The sequence below is a fragment of the Bos grunniens genome, chromosome 13, assembly GCF_055505025.1.
Source record: "Bos grunniens cultivar Pamir isolate PY7600 chromosome 13, Bosgru_T2T1.0, whole genome shotgun sequence".
NCBI classification, from domain to species: domain Eukaryota; kingdom Metazoa; phylum Chordata; class Mammalia; order Artiodactyla; family Bovidae; genus Bos; species Bos grunniens.
This window is the reverse complement of record NC_141177.1, coordinates 25,992,758-26,010,337: the sequence shown is the minus strand read 5'-3', so window position 1 is coordinate 26,010,337 and position 17,580 is coordinate 25,992,758. Positions and strand designations below refer to the sequence as shown.

Here is a 17,580-nt window from a genome sequence, read left to right as displayed (position 1 = left end):
ATAAAATGACCATCACATTTAAAACTGTGACTTGTGAGAAGCACACATCACAATAGCACACAGTTATATGGCACATTACAAAATATTTAACAAATGTAGCACAGCCTGAAAAATTGTAACCTTTAAATTCCTTGAGAGGGCTTAGAGAATAAGCAAAATAAATTAGGATTGCGGAGTTTCACTTTTGAAATCTTCACTTAAGCCACACATTCAGATCTTTGCTAATTGCTGCTCTGATTAACTGTGGCACAGGAATCAAGACCCAGATTTGAGCTAAGGAGAATCTAGGGGAGGGGGAAGGAGGGAGGGGGACTGGGCGGGGCCAGGGAGGGACTGGGGAGATGCAGCAGAGGGTCTTGTTTCGGGGGGAGGAGGAGGCTGTTGGAAAGGTGAGGGGAGGAGGAGGGCGGAGGCCAGGGCCGTCAACGGTATCCTCCCAATGGAATTATTAACAGATCTTTTAATGTTTTTGTATCCCAAGCCCATATGCAGAGGGTCTTACCTTTGAGCCTCTCTGCCCCCAGCTAAAGCTGCTTGAAAAAATTCACATGTAAACATTTACATGTCTCACAGTTTTTTCACATTTTATCCACACACTTAAAATACACTGGAAGCATGTTTTAAAAAGTTTTATTTTAATTGCATTTCAAACACAAGATGGGCATTCAACTCCCAACGCATAACCTCTCTCTTAGAACCAAGCCCCTCCTACTGTATTTGGTAAACGGGTAAAGGATTGGCTTACCTCAGGTTCTTCCCTAGGTTAAAAAAAAAATGATTTCATAGTTCTTAAACATAGCCACGCCCATCCCCTGGAACCAGTCCCGGTGTGGTTTGTAGGGTTTTTTTGCCCCTCCTCCCTTCATCCCCCACCAGGTAAGCTGAATGGGTGCAGAATACCAAATTTTTGCGCGCAGCCCCAGATACCTGCGTGTCTGGTTTTCAACCGTAAAGGCGGGAGGGTTTGGCGAACGAATAAGAAGTGAGGAAACGCTTAGCGCAAAGGGGAAAAAAGAGAGAAAGACAGACAGAAAATAGGTTATGGAGGCCGCCCGGAGGCGGCCCCCGCCCCCAGCTCAGCCAGCGGCCCCACATCCTCCCAGGCATCTCCCGCTACTTTCTCAGGCTTTTCGCGCCGCCAGTTTCGCGCCGCCCGCTGCAGAGCGCCAGCGCCAGCACACAGGTACCGCCGGAGTGTTGTGTGTTCACGGAAAGTTTTTGCCCGCGCAATGGCGCAAAACACAAGACAGCCCATTCCCCGGTACAAGTACACAGTCGGCGGGTAATTTAGGGGGTGCCAGGGATGGGGGTTGGAGAACACTTGAGGATACCATGCACAGGCGGACACAATGTGGACACCAATGCACACCCACAACAAGCTGTCTGATACCAGGAAGCTGAGCTGGGCGAGGCAGGGACGCACGTTCTCCATCAACCCCCAACCCACCGATGGCCCCAGCCAGCTAGCATGAGCGACCCCTGAGCGCCCCACCCCCCAGACACCACCACCCCGCCCCGCAGTTCCTGGCTCACCTGAAGCCCCCGCCTTTCTTGCCGTCCCCCACCCCACGACTCGCCGACGTGGTCTTACGATCGCTGGCACTGGTTTGTCCAGCTGGAAACGACCCTCAAGTGTTGTATTGCGCCATGTTTATCTCCCAAAGGGCACACACTCCCCCACCCAAGCCCACCCAAGATCCCTCCCGCTGCCAGGGCAAAGTTAGGGCCCCATGCTGGAACTTTCTGGCAGGTTCTTCCCGCCTCGGCCCAGACACCCCCCTCCCGCCGCCAGGCCCGGAGGCCCATCGGGCAGCCCTGCCACCCGCTCCCGGGGTTCCAGGGTGGCCCTGCTCCCCACGGGCAAAGTCCGCCGCATTACCTAGAAACAGCATGCGCTGCGTATGCGAGTTGTCCATCTTCTTGTTCTGGAGTTGCTTGGTGAACTGGCTGTGTCTCTTCTCGGACCACTTCTGGCCACGCTTCCCCGCGTTTTCCTTGCGGTCCTGTCTGCGCTTCTCCGCCAAGGCAACCTTCTTGACCTTGGGGCTGAAGGAGCCTCTGAACTGGGGGCTCTCGGATCCGAAGACGCAGCCTCGGAAGGCCCTGACGAGGAAGTTGGGGAGCAAGTTGCTCCGGGGCTTTCGGTGGCGGCGGTTTCGCTTGGACGAAAACCAGCGGCGGCATCCGAAGGTCCCATCGTCGGATTCGTCTTCGCTGTCGCTGCTGACCGATATCTGATCGTTGTAGAGGTAGCAGCAGCTGGGCTCTGACCTGCCCCGCCAGGCAGATGCGCGCGGAGGCTGCGGAACAGGCGGATCGGCAGCCTGGATCTCCGGGCTGGGGGGTCTAAGGAAACTGATCTCGGGTCGCGCTCCCGAGGTGGGCTTTGCCCAGGTGATAGGAGTGGCCCGGGGGACGGAGGCTGCCCGGGGGACGGAGGCTGCCCGGGGGACAGTGGCTGCCCGGGGGACAGTGGCTGCCCGGGGGACAGGAGCCGCCCGGCCAACAGGGGCTCCCCTGGTGACAAGAGCGGCCGGGGCTGCCCCAGCGGCAGGAGCGGCTGGGGCGGCAGGGGCGGCAGGAGCGGCTGGGGCAGCAGGAGCGGCAGGGGCTGCTCCGGCGGCAGGGGGTTCTGGAGCAGCCGAGGCTGCCTCGGTGGCTGGAGCGGCCAGTGCTGCCTCGGCGGCGGCGGCAGGGGCTCCGTCCCCGGGATCGGGGACCTTGCCTCCCTCTGCGGCTGTGGTGGCTGAGCCTCCCTCCATCTCGGCTGCTTCTCCCTCGGCTGGGGGTCTCTCTCCCTCTGCTTGCTCTCTCTCAACGGGAGCTCCGGAGACCTCGATGCGCAGATCATCAAGCGCGACTGGGGGGCTGTCCATGTCGCCGGGAGCGTCATCGACCCCAACGGGGGCGCTGCCAACCTCGCGCGGGGGTCTGGAGACCTCCATCGGGGGGCTGTCTCCCGCGAAGTGTGGAAGAGGTCTGACAGCCTCTCGAGATGGGCTGCCGATGATGCCGGGGACCCAGAGGGGGGGCTCGTTCGCGGCGGGAGTGAGGAGGATCGCACTCGAGACCGCGACTGTCGTGATCTGGCTGCCCCCACCGCCGTCGATCTGTGGGATAGCTCGGGGGAGCCCAGGAGGTGGGCTGTCGTTCCCCAAGGCTGCTCCATCAAACTCGAATGGCAGATCCTCCTCGAGGGGAGGGCTGCATCCTCCTCTGATGCCTGCGTTTTCAGGTCTGATGGCTCGGGGCTCCTCGGGAGGAGCCCTGAAGACCACCGAACCTGGGCCTCCTGGAGCAAGGTCTGAGACCTGCAAGGGAGGTTGGTTCTCTCCCTGGTCTGGCTGCTCAAACTCAAAAGGCATAGCTTCTTCTGGTGGAGGGCTGTAGCTTCCCAGGCTTGGAACGGCCTCAGGGGAGGCTCCGGGCTCCATGACCGGTGGGCTGAAGGCCTCAAGGCCTGCACTGGTCCCAGTGGTGTCTCCAGGATGCTCCAGGGTAGGCCAGAAGCTTCCCAAGCTGGCCTGCTCGACCTCGAAGGGCATGGCTTCCTCGGGAGGTGGGCTGTACCCTCCATGGGCTCCAGCTTCCTTGATGGCCTGGCCGAGGTCCTGGAAGTTGGGTCTGGAGACCTCTGGGGGTCCACAGGCTTCGCCTTCAGTCTCGATGGGGATGGGCTCGCTGTGAGGCGGTGGGGTCTCCATCTCTTCGGCTGGGCCAGGCCCAGCACCGGGGGCAGCTGCCCCTGGGGCCTCCAAAGGTGGTTGCTCGGGCTGTTCCCCGAGTTCAGGGGGGTTATTGCGTTGTCCTGACATATTATTGCCGTCGAGGCAGTTGCGCACGCCCATAACACGGTGGCGGCTTCTTAAAATAAACTTGGGGCCCCGTGAGACGGAGCACCCAACCGAACTAGGGTGAAAAAAATATTTTCAAAAAATTTAAATCAAAGTACCAGCTGGAAAGTTCTCCGACCTCACTTTCCAACCCTAGTGAGGTCTAGGGGTTCAGGGGTTCAAGGCCTTGAACCCCAGACCATGGCAAAAACAAGTCTATTTTTGCTGGTTGAGTCTTGGCTCCTTTCTGATCACTTTTTCTCCCCTCAGGCTGCTCCTGCCCCCCCCCCCCCACCACCACCTTTGGCCTTACTTGTCCCCTTCTTTCTCTTTTGCTCAGTCCCAGGCCAGCCCCGCCTGCTTGGATCAGAGGAGCGCGCCGATTCGGTCCGAAAATCGCTCGTCGTGCTCTTTTTCGGCCACCAGAGGACGCAGGTTCAGTGTCGAGATGGCTCTGGGAGCCGGCGCCAGGCTCCGGGAGCCCCAGACTTTGGGTAAGGGGGCTGATGCGCGCAGGCCTCGCAGGGACGTTTTGGCTCCTTCCAGTCCTCTCCCTGACTGATTTGGAGTGTTTCTCCTCTCTTCTCCCCTGGTCAGAGAGAGCGCTCTCCTGCGTTGCAGGACACGTGACGCAAGACGTGGGCCCCGGGCTGCGGGAGCGCAGGAGCTGAACCCCTCCCTCCCAGACCCAACAGACTCTCCTCGGGGGGAGGGGGGACTGCAGGAGTGTTTCGTAACCCCAAACTACCCCTGAACCTCTGAGCCGCAGCCCCCAGCCCTGAGCATCCTCAGATTCTAAGTCCCGAGTCTGGAGCGCAAGGCTTCGGGCGCGTGCAAAGGGGGTGCAGGAGCGCGCGGGGATGCGACAGGTGGTCGTGAGCCCACCGGCGGAGCAGACAAGTGGCGAGGGCAAAGGGGCTGACGAGTGTGAGCATGCAATTTGTTTTTAAAATGTGTTGGGGGTACTTTACATCGCTTCTACGGCTTTTGTTTGCCGGTTGCCGAGGCTGGCTCCTATAAATTAGCACATCAATGTCCCCCATCCCCACCACATTCTGGGGTCTCTGCAGTGGCCTAGGGTGACGCAGGCAGGGTTCTTCCCCGTTCATGGGGACGACGATAAATACAAGGGAGTAAGAGGGTCTTGGGTATCTACTACCAAGACCCTCCCAAGCGGTAGCTGCCGCGGCACGGAACTGGGGGTTGCGGGACGCACACAGGGACCCCACAGACTGAAGGCCCCAGAGTTCCAGAGGTCCTGTTGTTCTGGGAAAGGGCTAAATGGAATTTCAGTTGAGATTTATGGCCGGTTTAAGGTGGTCTCGGAGACTGAAAAACCCCGTGCGCACCGAACCCAAAGATACAAACCGTGCCGTGCGGGCAGCTGCGACCGCTGTGCGCTTGTTCCCCGCTTCGGGCACCGGCTGTGGGGTTGATTAGTCAGCTCCTCTAGCCCCTCTCCAGCCCCCTTCAAGTTCTTCTCGTCTCGCTATGGGTCCCCTAGAACAGCTGCTTTACTTTTCGAATGCCTGAGCCCGCTGAGGCGGCACTAAGTCCGGCCACAAACCCGGCACTCGTCCGGCTTGAGCTCCCATCGCCGTCGCTGTAGTGCGTGGTGGGCTCAGAGCCGGCAGGGATAAATGCCAACACCACCTGGGTGGGCTTGGCGTGTGCATGGACACAGATCAAGGTTTGGGGGTCTGCGGAGGGATTTGAGCCCCAGGAAAAATTTGCTGCGTGTGGTTCATGTAAGACCCGGGACTCAAGCATATCTGTCTCGCCAGTGGGTGACATGGACCCATGAGCCACTTTTAGATGGAAGGTAGCTGGGCAAGAAGGAGGTGATCACTTGGCCTTAGGGCGTGGGGAGGGATGGCGGGGTACGTGCAAGGTGGGCTGCGGCAAGCGGGGCGCATCGCTTAGGTCGCATCGCCTGGATCGCTGTATCTACGAGCCACAGTCAGGCGAACCACGTACGCACACACACTGCCACCTCGCTAAACCTAACACATCCCTCTTTGAACGAGGGGGTCAGAGCCACCGCGCATCACTGCCCCCGGTAAACCACCACCCATGCGGATGAGCTGTGCCGAGGAAAACTGACAAAGTTGGACCCCGGGTAACGTTTGGAGCCCCCCACCCCCACCCCAAGGGCGTATAATCTCAGCTCTTCGGGTCAACACACTTCCAAGTACCAACACTGAACTTTGGTCCAAACTTTGGACAACTACCCCCACACGTAACGGCTCAACCTTTTGAGCATCCACGGAATGTGCCAACTGGGTCGCAACAGTCAACTCACTCCCCTCCGACCCCAGTGCTGGGTCAGCCATTGGGCTGGGGTCACGCCAATCAAGGCTGCCTAGCGAATGAGCGGGGGGCGTCAGACCGGAAACCGGATATGAGTGGGAGGTCCAATAGGGGGCGCCGCGTTGGAACGCCCTAAGAGGTTGTGCCGCTGGGGTGGTTAAGAGCGGTTGGTGGGCGGGCGTATGGCGGCCAGGCCTGGGCTGCCACGAGGCCGGCTGGCGCTGTGGGGTCACTTCCTGATGCCCCAGGTCACCGAGGCTGAAAGGGGAGGTGGGGTCTCTCAGGGAGCAGCCCTCGTTCTCGCTGATGGCGGTGGGCAAACCCCTAAGAGGGATCCGCTGCCAGGGCGAGGCGAGGAGGCAGCGAAGGGCCTGCAGGTAGAGGGCCAAGACCCTGAGGAGAGAGGGGGCTCACTGCCCCGATGCAGAGGAACAGCCCCAGATGGATAAGGAGTTGAGGTCGTGGGGATGCTGAGCCCTGCCGAAGTGGAAGGTCAGTAGGCGTCGCGGTTTGGAGCCTCAAGGAGGCCGCGATGGGGGCCCTAAAGGGACGGTTTACACTCGCCAGGCCTCGCGCGCAGCCCACGTCACCGAGGCTCTTTCCTACAGCACCGTTCAACAGGAATGGGTGCAGAGTGTCTGTTCTGCATCCCCAGGAGCCTGTAGCACCTGGATTATTTGCCAGGAGAGCACACGCACTGATGGGATGAGGATCAGGCCGACAGTATCTTCCTTCCTAGAGGCTAAGCAACATAAAAATGAAAGAAAAGACCCCTCAACTGGGGCGGGGGCGGGGGGGACTTTGATGGAGAAAATGGAGTTGCAGATGGGCCTCCACGAAGGGATGGATGGCTAGGCTGTGAGCAAAAGTGGGGGGATGGGAGACTTCGGCCTACCACGAACAAAGATCCAATAGTAAGAAACGTGGCACACGGCTAGATAAAGAGAACAGGTCACCCGGCCGGGCCTGGGGGAACAGTGGGAGAGAGAGGCAGGGAATACTGATAGTGTTTCTCTGAGGATGCCATGGAATAGCAGGGCAAGCAGTTTGGAGGCTTCTTTGGTAGGAAATGGAACAGATATTGAACTTTTTTTTTTTAATCCTCCAAGTGAGGATTTGAGCCTTGTTTTAGGGCGGGACTGGGGAAGTGTGGAGGATGGCCCTGACGAAGAGAACAAAGGAGGCCCTGGCCGGTCATGACCTTTAAGGGAGAGAGAAACAGGCACAGTGAAGGAGGCAAGAAGACTGGAGGAAGGGACTCAGAGGGATCCCAGAGGACCCTCCAGCAACTCCCCGGTGCAACATGCAAGGGGCAGGGGAGCCCAGGTCTGGCACCTGGGATGGAGAAGTCAGGACCTGGAGAAAAGCTGGCATGGTGCCTAGCCAGTCTGGTTTTGGACCTGACAGAGGGGAGAAGGAGGTACAGTCTGGGTGGAGATTTCTTTCAGCCTATTATTTAGGAGGACGGGACCAAAGTCAAGACAAGACCCCAAATTCAAAGTGACAGTTATCCTTATTAGGATATGAAATCACTCGATCAGATAAAATCTTCAAGGGGAGAAATAAATTTGGTGATAGACTCTCAAACACTTGGAGCACTGGAGAGAAAAAGGGGGGACATAACAGGAAAGAGTGTTGGGCCTAGGAAGGGCCGGGTGGGAGCCGCCAGAGGGAAGAATTTAAGAATTGGTCAGCATAGCTCGTCTAGATGGCGGTTTCTCTGCCTTTACACAAGTTGCCTTCTGGGGCCAGGGAGTTCTGTGCTGTGGGGACTGTCCTGGGCACTGGAGGATGTCTAGGAGCATCCCTGGCCTCTACCCACTAGATGCCAGTAGCATCCCCTTCGTTGTAGCAACCAAAAATGTCTCTAAATTTTGCCAAGTGTCTTCTGGGAGGCAAAACCACCCCCAGTTGAAACCACTGCTGTGGGCTGAGAAAGGACCCTTAGACTCAAGTAGCAATTACCTTAATTTGAAGGTAAATTAGGATCAGGAAGAAAAGATTGCGGCATTTAATTCCAGTGTCCCCCCCTTTGTCCACTCTTGTTTATTTCACTGTAGTGACTGGCTACCAGAATCTGAAAACCCCAAATCTCTTGGATGAGTGGGGATCAGAGCTGAAGCTTCATCACAAATCAGAAGTGGGACTTGAGAGACTAGCAGAAGGGTAGCCAGATGTTGGAAGAGCTGGCTAACCTGAAAGGCAGCTGGGTAGCCTCGCCACAGGGACCCAAGACACCCATATGGTAAGAGCTGGGGGTGATCAGCTGAGAGGGGCTAACTGGTGGCCACTCAGATTGGTGGGACTGTCTGGCGAGCCCATTCAGGGCTGGTGACCTTGTTGGCCAAGATAGAAACATGGCCTTGACCTGGATGGAGGTGGCCAGAGGGCACAGTTTTTAAGATCTGCCACTATGATTTTATAATTGCAAAGTATCACCTTAGGCATCGATTTCCAATTCTGAATGGATTTCTATCAGGGAAAAGGTAAATATTTTTAGAAATGAGCACGAAGGAGAAAGGAACATTAGTTAATGGGTTCATGTAGCCCAGAAGAGGAAGGCAGAGACTAGGGAGGGTGCCTGAAGAAAGACTGAACTGGGGTGAAGCTGCAGGCTGGGGTTTGGCGCCCACCCAGCAGGGCTTGTGCTAGGGTCTGCAGTGAAATGGTACTCTGAGAGGAGGAAAGCCTGGGCTGTCAGAAGCCAGCTGGAGGTTTCTTGAAAATTGTGTATCCTCAACTACTTAAAAAGAATAGGGTTTCTACACTTCATGCATTGAGAAAGGATGGGAAATACTACACATGTTTCAGTCAAACACTGCGTTTCTAAGGAAGTCAGTCTGTTCAGACCTGACAGCCCAGGTGCCACAGGAGTGATGAGCTGGCTTTTTGTAAAGAAGTAACCCCAAATGGAAAGACAGTATTTCTTCACTGTTGACTCTTAAACGGCACCAATGTCACCTGCAGGGACGTGGCCCCCTTCCTTGGCGGCCCCACATGACTCCCTGCCCGCCTGCCCACCAACTCCGTCTTCTGCTCTATTGACGCCTCCATGGCAGCACACGTCATAATCAGTGAACGATCGTCAGTGTACTTACGTCTGGAAGTTCTTATTCATTGCTAAAGCCTATCCAGACTGTAAGTAGCTGCCTATCAGCTTTCTGTTTTAGTTCATCCCTGTATCCAATAAAGAGAAAGCAAAGTGGAAAAGGGTCCCTTGAGAGGGAGGAGAGGTAGGCAAGAGAGAAGAGAGCAGAAACCAGGACAAATTAACGATCCCTCTTCCTCTGGTGGTGGCATTTCCTCCCGGAAGGTGGGGGGATGCTTGGCAGTGGGGCAGTTTGCAAAGCCTTCTCTGCAGCCCCCATGTGTCATTAGCTGGCAGTGGGTTACTGTCAGGTGAGGAAAGGAGAATCTTTTCACCAGTTGTGAGGAAAAGGCAAAGGCAGAAATGAAAGGACAAAGGGAAGAGAATTCAGGCAACGATTATGTTTCTCAGCCTCCCAGTGACAAATGTTTTCTGAGTGCTGACTGAGTAGCAATAAGACTTTGATGCTGTTCAATTAATTACTGTTCAATTAGGACTCGCTGTGCCCATCCTTTTACCTCCCAGCATCTCCTCTGCCAGCCTCAGCTGGTGGAGGCAGCAGCAGTCTACTGCTGTCTGCAGAAGGGTCTGCGTGACCAAGCTATTTCAGCAAATGCCAAGTGCAGGGAAAATGTCTCCAATGGATGAGGCTCAGGAGCAGGCGCAGAGCGGATGTTACAGACAATGGCAGCCAGAGGTGTGAAAAGACTTGATCTCAGATTAAAAAGCCCCAGGGACCAAGGGTTCCCACCAAGAATCCAGCCCTCTTCGTTCAGCTAGCCCCTTCGTTCAGCTAGCCCCTTCGTTCAGCTCATTAGCTGTCCTTGGTGGCCCTGATCTTGGAACGGCCACCCCATTCTGCAGCCAGACACGAGGCTGGCACCTGACCCCCTTGGGCTTGTAGGGTGGGTCCAGACATTCTTTACAGCCACCTGGACGGAGCTGTGGATTCCTCCTCTAGGCTGGCTGACGGTGCAGCTGAGAATTCCAGGGGAGGAAGTGGCTATTCCAGATTAGAGGAACAATGTCACCCTGGAACGGGGACTAAGAGGGGCAAAAGTTGGGGGTAGGAATGGTGGGAGGAAATCCCAGAAGACACATTTGGCTTTAGTGGAAGCTCTATTTGAAATTTCGGTAATTCTTGGTGGAAATTCCAGGCCCCGAGGGGCTTCTTGGCTGCATGACTTATTCCTCTTGACTTTGTAAGGGGAATGGTATATTTCACCTTTGTGCACAACCTCAATTACCCAGAGCAAAGTCTCCTAATGAAATCTAATTGAGACAGCAACATAAGCCAGGGCACTCAGAAGCCGGCTCTTGCCTGGGGGAGGAGAAATTTGTCTTCTTCAGCTTGGGGGTGGGTGGGGGGCAGTCTTGGACTCTGTGATCCTCACACCCCTCAAGTTTGAGATTCAGGGACTCTCCCTGATCCAGAATCCAGGACTTAGGATTTAAACCATATAAAGCAAGGTTTCCTAGGTTGTAAATCTTCCCATTTGATTGAAGCATTTGAGGTGTATATATGACAGCTCGACTGCATCTATGAAATTGAAATTTCTGGGCCAGGCCTGTAAGAGACTCTCAGGGGGACAGTGACTGTAGGGTGACTAACCCACCGTCACCCTCAGCTGTGAAAAACGCTCTTCCTAATACTAAGCTGATGTTGAAGACTGCCATGGAGGCTCCTCTAAACCTTTTCCTCCCCAAATCTCTTGCTTCAGCCTGTTCTTTCTAGCCGTAACACAGGTTTTGTGATCCCCATCTCCAAACCTCAGCCTCCTTTCTTCTCAGGTGTCTCATCTCCCTCCATCTTTCCTTTTTCCTTTGACTTCCCCTACACTTTCCTTTTGTAGTCCTCAAATCTCCCACTGAATTACAGCACTGCATGCCCTGGAATGGGGAGGTGGGGGTGCTGCAGTGCCAGCTCCTCTCAGGTGTCCTGCATTTATTGGCTGGGTGCTTTCAGCAGGTGACAGTGGCCCCGCACTGCATACTCTTGGCCTTGGAAGAACTAAGTCACTAGGCTGTTCACTTGGACTTCTCTGCCATGTGAATTCACTAGCACCAGTATCGGGGGTCTTGGGGGAAAAAACATGAGATTTAAAGAAAACAAACATCAGTAAAATTCATGTTATATATAGCCTTGTAATACGTAGCCCCCCCCCAACAAGGTTAAAATACAGAACAAAAATGGGATGTTAAATCACTTAATTTGACATAAATTAGTTTTTCTTAAACACTTTTAAAAAAACAATCTCATGCATTTGCAACAGAGTTAAGATTGGTTTGGGGGAGAGTGCAAAAAAACCTTAGCTATTCCAGGAGCCCACAGTAGAGAGGCAGATACATGGTGTATCTCTGAATCTGTGGTATTCACATTTCATGAATGAGGACTAATTCAGGAAAAAAAATGTCTGAAAAAGCTCCTGGGAGGGAACGATAATGAGGGGGGGGGGAAGGTTGAAAGAAAACTGGTTTATCCTAATTAGCTGCAGCCTCTGAGCCAATTTTTCAGGTCAGTCCTCATCAGGACACTTTTAAGTGTTACTAGAACATATACTCTGCACTTGTGGTCAGTTTGAGGTTGGGAGTATTTGTCTGCTCTCTCCCCAAACGGCGAGCATCTCCAGGCTGCCTGCCCCCACCCTGAAAAGCCTATCTTCTGACCCTGCGATGAAGGAGGGCAGATGAGCAACAGCACACCTACAACAGACAGTAACTCTTAAGCTTAACAGCTGCTCTTCAGAAGTCTAGGCACCCACCCCACCCCCCATCCTTGTTAGTAAGAGGTTGTGGTGGAATCCCGAATTCTCTAACCTGTCTGCCTGAATTCTCTAAATCCTATTTACGGATTTTTTTTTTTTTCTGACTTGCTTCTGCACCATTTTTGCCCCTAATGCAAAATCAGATTTGAGAAAATCAAATTAGACAAACACAAAAGAGAAAGAATTCTTCACAACTGGTGTTTTTATTTTATCAACCTTTCATTTGGGGGGGTGGGGCTCCTTTAGCATTAAAATCATTGATCTGAGTCAAACTGGGAAACTCTGGGCTTTACTTAGTCACCCTGCAGGTACTGGGAGCAGAAAGGGATGCTAGGACCCGCTCTTCAGCTCCTTCATGTTCCATATGAAGAAACTGAGGCAGAGACCACTGGGCCTGACCTCAGCCTGCAGGCAGGTGTGGTCGATGAGCCTGAGGTCTTAGACCCAGCTGTCCAGCTCTGGGGCATCAGAATTTAGAAAACAGCGACATTAATGGCAAACCCGAAGAACAGGATGAGGAATTCCAGCCCTCATTCTAAAACGGGATTAAAGATGTAATTTGAGAATCTCATCGCCTTTTTGCTGGACAATTTTTAAGGGAAGGGCAGTCCTTGCGTTGGCATATGACATCACTCTGGAAGTTTGATTTGATTCTAGTGATTTGTTTGTAATCTTTCTGTTAAGAGACATACTTTCCCAGCCACCAAGATTTTTGCTCAGTTTCCTCTCTGTAGCCTCCCTTTACCTGAAGCGCAGTGATAATATAGAAAAACTGAGTAAAATCCATGCATTTTTTTTAAAGCTCATTTCTTACCAACCTTGACGTTTCAGCTTTCTTCCTCATTAAACCTTCTATCAAAACTGCTAAAACTGAGGCTAAAGAGTAAAGGGGTGATAGCAGTTCCAGGGGAAAAGTTTCTAGTGCATTAAACAGACATTATCTTAAGACAATTCCAAACTTTAAAATTCCCAATTCCCGAATTCTGATAAACACAGATTAAATGTTTTCTTTGCCAAACCTCAGGGCATCAGATTGTTGACACCACACAGTATTTGAACACTGATGCATGATTTTCCAACTCAAGTTCACTTAAAAGAACACTTTTGTCCAAGAAAAAGCACATTTTTATTAAGCAAATGATTAATGTAGCAAAACAAAAAATCCTGAATATTGGAGCAGACCATTTAACCAGCTTTATTTTACTAGTTTTCCCTTCCTCTTCCTTTCTTCCTCTCCAGTTGAAACCTAGTAACTGGCTGGTAATTCACCCCTGTGGTCAACTCTAAGGGCTGCTTTTTGGGAGCCAATTTCCTAAGTTGCAAGGGCAAATAAGGCCATTCAAATGCTAATACCTCAGTGCTGCAGGGCAAGACAAAGGGCTAGTTGGGAGACGAGAGAGTGGGGAATGCTTGGAGAACTTGCCAGAAACGCTTCTGGCAGAGAAAGGCAGCTAAACACCAGTGCCGTAGGTAGAAAGAGGGCTTTTTGAATCCTGTGTGTAGCAAAAGCCCCTCTCCGTGGGGTGGGGGTCCTCCTCACAGGGGTTTGGTATGTTCCTCAGGTGTTCTGTATGTTCCTAATGACTCTTCCACCCTGGAATCAGGATGGAAGGAGGGAGGGGGTGGGGGAAGGGAACTGAGTGGGGGGAGGGTAACAGGTTTTCTCAATCAGGTAGTTCATGGAGGAATGTCTGAAAGATGGCCCACAGTGCGTTCCTGGAAGGGGGGACCCAGCCGCCCCAACTAACCTGGTAAAATGCCTACAGTTAAGAAAGTCACCCTCTCCCGCGCAAGCTTCTGTTTAAAAAACAGCCCGAGACTGGGGTGACAGGTGTGGGCGTTGCACTGAAGACTTTTTTTTCAACTTTTATATGCTAAAGCAACATGTTTCTCTAATGGAAAACCCAGCTCTGCAGGAAAACAGTTCCCCTAGACTCCAACCTGGGAGGGCAGCCCCCACACTGAAAAGCCAAGGGCATCCTGACCGCAGCCGCCTATTCACCAGAGACCTTTTACTGGGTGAGCTCAGGCTTCCAAGACATCAACAGAGAAAAAGCCAGCACGTCCAATGCCTCCAATAGGAACACTGCGCCGCCGTTTTTACACTAAGTAGAAACGTTAGCTTTGGGGACCCCCATTTCACCTAGGTAGTTTAATGCTTTCAAGCCAAAGACAGGGCATGCCGGACCCCCAAGTCCTAGGCAGCCTCCAGACTTCTGGACACTTACCCCGCTGCCCAAGGAAGCCCCCTCGCCGCTGTTTACTAGGTAAGACCAGGGCAGCATCCAAGAGCTATTAGTCAGCGCCGCAGCCCACCAGAGCTAAGTTTTGGGGCTGCGCGACGCCTTCCCCCGGGCGGAGACCTGGAAGGAAGACCCCTTAAGATATGTTCTAAATATACGCCGAAACCTTATTTTAGGAGTCTAAGAACCCGACCCGCCTTTTCAAGTTTCCAAACGCCTCACTTTCCCCCCAAATTCTTCTCATGTGAATAGCTCAAACCGGCACCAAACGAGACGAACGCGCACCAAGAAAAAGATCAATTTCCAAATCGGGGGAGGTTTTGTAAATACATTTTCACTAACCAGTCTCTCCCCCCAGGATTGGCGAGAAAGGCACACTTTACGCACCGAAGATGCGTTACCGGATTGCGGCCGTTTCCGTGCTCCAGCTTTGCCTTCAGGTTACAGATTCCAAACAGCCCCACCCGAGCCAAAAATGGCCGGTACGTGCCGCCTGCCCTCCCCTCCCTGAGGCTGCCGTAGCCTCTGGCCCTTTCCTTCTCTCAACTAACTGCCCAGGGACTTGCGGCGGCTCCTACACCTTTCCCCAGCTCGGCGGGTGCTGCGCTCTTTCGGAATGCGCTCTTTGGCTATGCGCTCTTTACGGGTGCGTTGTGGGGTTCCCTGATGATAGGCGCGACTCCGTCTCCAGCCTGTTCCTTGTTCCGCTTTACCTTTCGGCTCGTGACCACCTCGCTGACTTTTTAGCTACTATCTAACATCCCCAGGCAGCTGCGCAAAAAGCCCGGGACCTCTCCAGCCAAGATGTATCCAGCGTCGCCATCAGACCAGCTGCGCCAAAAGGTTGGCGATACCGCGACACGACTATGTCCGTGCCCCCAACCCTGGTAGCCCGTCGGGCACCTCCTGAGACTCCCGTACCTCCTCTGCTTGCCCTCCAAGCACAGGTGATTCGTGGGAAACCGCCGGCTGGCTCGGAGAGGTCGGCTACGAGGCGCACAGGCAGGTGCGCACGCTCTTTGCAGCGGTCTCTGGCCCCGCGAGCGCCCGGGGACGGGCTGTGGCGGCCAGGACTGGCGCACAGCCGCGAGGGGCACTGGCGCTGAGGTCCCGCGGCTCCAAATTGGCAGCAACGGGTCCTGGGCTCCAGGCTCCAAGTGCCTTAACCGCCGCGCGCGCGAGAGACTTTCCGGGAGCAGGCAACTCTCCGGAGTTCTCACCCAATCCCTGCCTGATTACTTTTCGCACATTGCAACAGTGTCGCTACAGCGCAGCGGCCCTGCTTTCCGAAAGTTGGCGCGAGCACTTCCGAACCACGTTTTTGGCACCCGCCATGGCCAACTGGTTTGAGACTAGTTTCTCTAGGAGGGAAAAATGCACGTAAAATAAGTGACTTACCCGTGCCTTCTGGGTGTGCAGCTCGAAACCTGGGGTGCGCCCGGGATTCAGTCGCGCGTCCTGGACACCAGCTCAGAGACCTCTGGCTGTTTCCAGAGGGGCGCAAAGACGCCCCACCGTCCAACAAGCGTTTAGCCACCTGGGCGCCCACCGGCACCCTGGGGGAGGTCTGGGGAGCCCTTCCCAGTTGGCCCTGTGCCCCTGCCCCTCCCGGGCTGGCTCACTGAGCCCGCTCTCTTCCCGCTTTCCCTCTAACCTGCCTTTCCTCCCTCCCTTCCTCCCGCCGGTCCTGCACCGACCCCAGACTCGCCAGTTTAACGGTGGGCAACCAACCTGGGTCAAAGAACACAAGGAGAATCCGGGGCGCGTCTTCCATTAGTGACGCCGGATGGGGATTGCCCCCCTTTTGGAAGGGGACTCTGGGGATGGGTCGCGGCGGGTGGGCTTCTTGGGCTTGCAGCGGTGCTGCTGCTGCTTCTCCTCCTCCTTGGGCTCCTCTGACTCTTCGGGGTCCCTCGGATCCTTGTCCTCGGGCTCCTCCCCTTGTCTGGGGCTCTCAGACTCCTGAGTACTGGGCGGCGCACGACTCGGGGAGGCGTCGGGGCTCCGCAGCCTCAGGGCGCTGAGACGCTCGGTGAGAGACTGGTGGAAGGTGGGGCGCTTGGGCACCACGGGGCCCGGCTCGTCCTCGGGCTCGGTCTCCGGCTCAGTGGTGGGGGCGGTGTCAGACTCGGTCTCGAATTCGGTCTCGGACTCGATTTCAGACTCGGACTCGGTCTCGGATTCGTAGTCGAACTCTTCTTCCTGGTACTCTGGGCACTCGGGAAGGGAGGGCTCGAAATCTGTGTCCTCGTGGTCAGATTCAGGGGGCTCGGGGAATACCTGGGCTGCAGAGCGGTGGTGGGCGTTCAGGAAGGTCCGGCGCTGGGCAGCCGCGCGCTGCTGGGCGCGGGTGCTGGAGGTGGCAAGGGCGCGGAGGAGCGCGATGGAGCAGGAGAGCCAGAGGAGCGCGGTGGCTGCCCGGCGGCCTATGGGTGGGCACAGATCGTTGTAATTGTGGCGAGCTCGGCGCCCTAGCTGAGGTCGGGATCTACGATCCATCCTCACGCACACTCGGCGAATCCGACCCACCCTCTGGCTCTGCAGAGAGCAGCTCCGAAGCGCATCGGCCGCTAGAGCCGAAAAAGGTGCCCCTCGCGAGGGAAGAAGCTGGGTCCGGCGGTCCCAGCCCCACCTCGGCTCGAGGGGAAAAAGGGAAGCACCTACCTTCCTGACCACTCAACTTTCTAAAGCTCCGCGCCTCTGCTTGCCTCTCTGGGCATAAAGAAGGGATGGGAAAAGGGGTGGGAAAGTCCGTCTCCTCCGGGGCCCCTCTCTCTAAGTCTTAGACTCTGCAGCCTAAGACTCCGGAGAGGTGTCTCCGCTGGTCCTCTCGCCTGGGAGAGGAAAGAGGAGACTGAGGCGAAGACAGACGGGGCTGAGAGGTTCTGCAAAGTTGCGCGCCCGGACTTCTGCCGGGCATGTGCAGTAGGGAGGCGGGGGCGGGTCCCCGCGCGTTGCGCGGTGGCGCGGAGCCTCGGCTCAGACCCTAGTGGACCGGCAGGTGGCAGGAGGGAACCTTGTTTGAAAGGTTTTGGACGATGCGAGCGGCGGGGGGACCAGGCGGGTGCCATGGAGCAAGCGAGCCAGCCAGCCAGCGAGCCACAGGTTAGAGTGTGTGCGCAGCGGGGCATGGGTTCTTCATGGTGTCCGGACCCCTCCCCAGCTTCTCCAGGGTTATTGATAAATTGAACAAAGCCTGAAGCAGCTAAAAAATTTGCCGATATTCTGTCTTCTGGAGGAATGAGCGTCTGTACGTCACTATTAACTATCCAGTCCAGGGCATTTTCCAAGGGCTTAATATTATAGTTGGAAAAGGGTAATCTCAGGCAATCATTAATCGT

The 17,580-nt window shown here is 55.0% G+C and overlaps 3 protein-coding genes across 70 annotated transcripts in view; 1 reads left to right on the top strand and 2 right to left on the bottom strand.

Moving 5' to 3' along the window:
• Positions 1 to 17,095, bottom strand: part of GNAS (GNAS complex locus) — a 67,388-nt gene extending 50,293 nt beyond the window's left edge. For 8 of the 27 annotated variants that reach the window (XR_015139210.1, XR_015139212.1, XR_015139211.1 and 5 more), the window contains exons 1-2: positions 1,880 to 3,997; positions 1,534 to 1,615 (exon numbers count right to left, since the gene is read on the bottom strand). Coding sequence is in view for 20 of the 27 variants with exons in the window: in XM_086332706.1 (XP_086188832.1) it covers positions 1,534 to 1,615; positions 1,880 to 3,848 (2,051 nt within the window). In the remaining 7 variants the exon portion in view is untranslated. Of the gene's footprint in view, positions 1 to 1,533; positions 1,616 to 1,879; positions 4,182 to 15,970 lie in introns of those variants that run through there. The other 19 variants (XR_015139213.1, XR_015139214.1, XR_015139215.1 and 16 more) reach the window with 6 other exon arrangements.
• LOC147360536 (neuroendocrine secretory protein 55) overlaps positions 1 to 17,095 on the bottom strand; it is a 62,317-nt gene extending 45,222 nt beyond the window's left edge. The window contains exon 1 of the mRNA XM_086332732.1: positions 15,971 to 17,095. Coding sequence (XP_086188858.1) covers positions 16,013 to 16,738 — 726 coding nt within the window. The 5' untranslated portion in view covers positions 16,739 to 17,095 and the 3' untranslated portion in view covers positions 15,971 to 16,012. The remainder of the gene's footprint in view (positions 1 to 15,970) is intronic.
• LOC147360534 (uncharacterized) overlaps positions 4,191 to 17,580 on the top strand; it is a 31,806-nt gene continuing 18,416 nt past the window's right edge. For 16 of the 42 annotated variants that reach the window (XR_015139252.1, XR_015139247.1, XR_015139244.1 and 13 more), the window contains exons 1-2: positions 6,375 to 6,635; positions 8,204 to 8,388. Coding sequence is in view for 6 of the 42 variants with exons in the window: in XM_086332735.1 (XP_086188861.1) it covers positions 8,318 to 8,388; positions 14,598 to 14,721; positions 15,007 to 15,345 (534 nt within the window). In the remaining 36 variants the exon portion in view is untranslated. Of the gene's footprint in view, positions 4,328 to 6,374; positions 6,636 to 8,203; positions 8,389 to 13,720; positions 14,016 to 14,127; positions 14,264 to 14,597; positions 14,886 to 15,006; positions 15,460 to 17,209; positions 17,345 to 17,580 lie in introns of those variants that run through there. The other 26 variants (XR_015139225.1, XR_015139222.1, XR_015139223.1 and 23 more) reach the window with 12 other exon arrangements.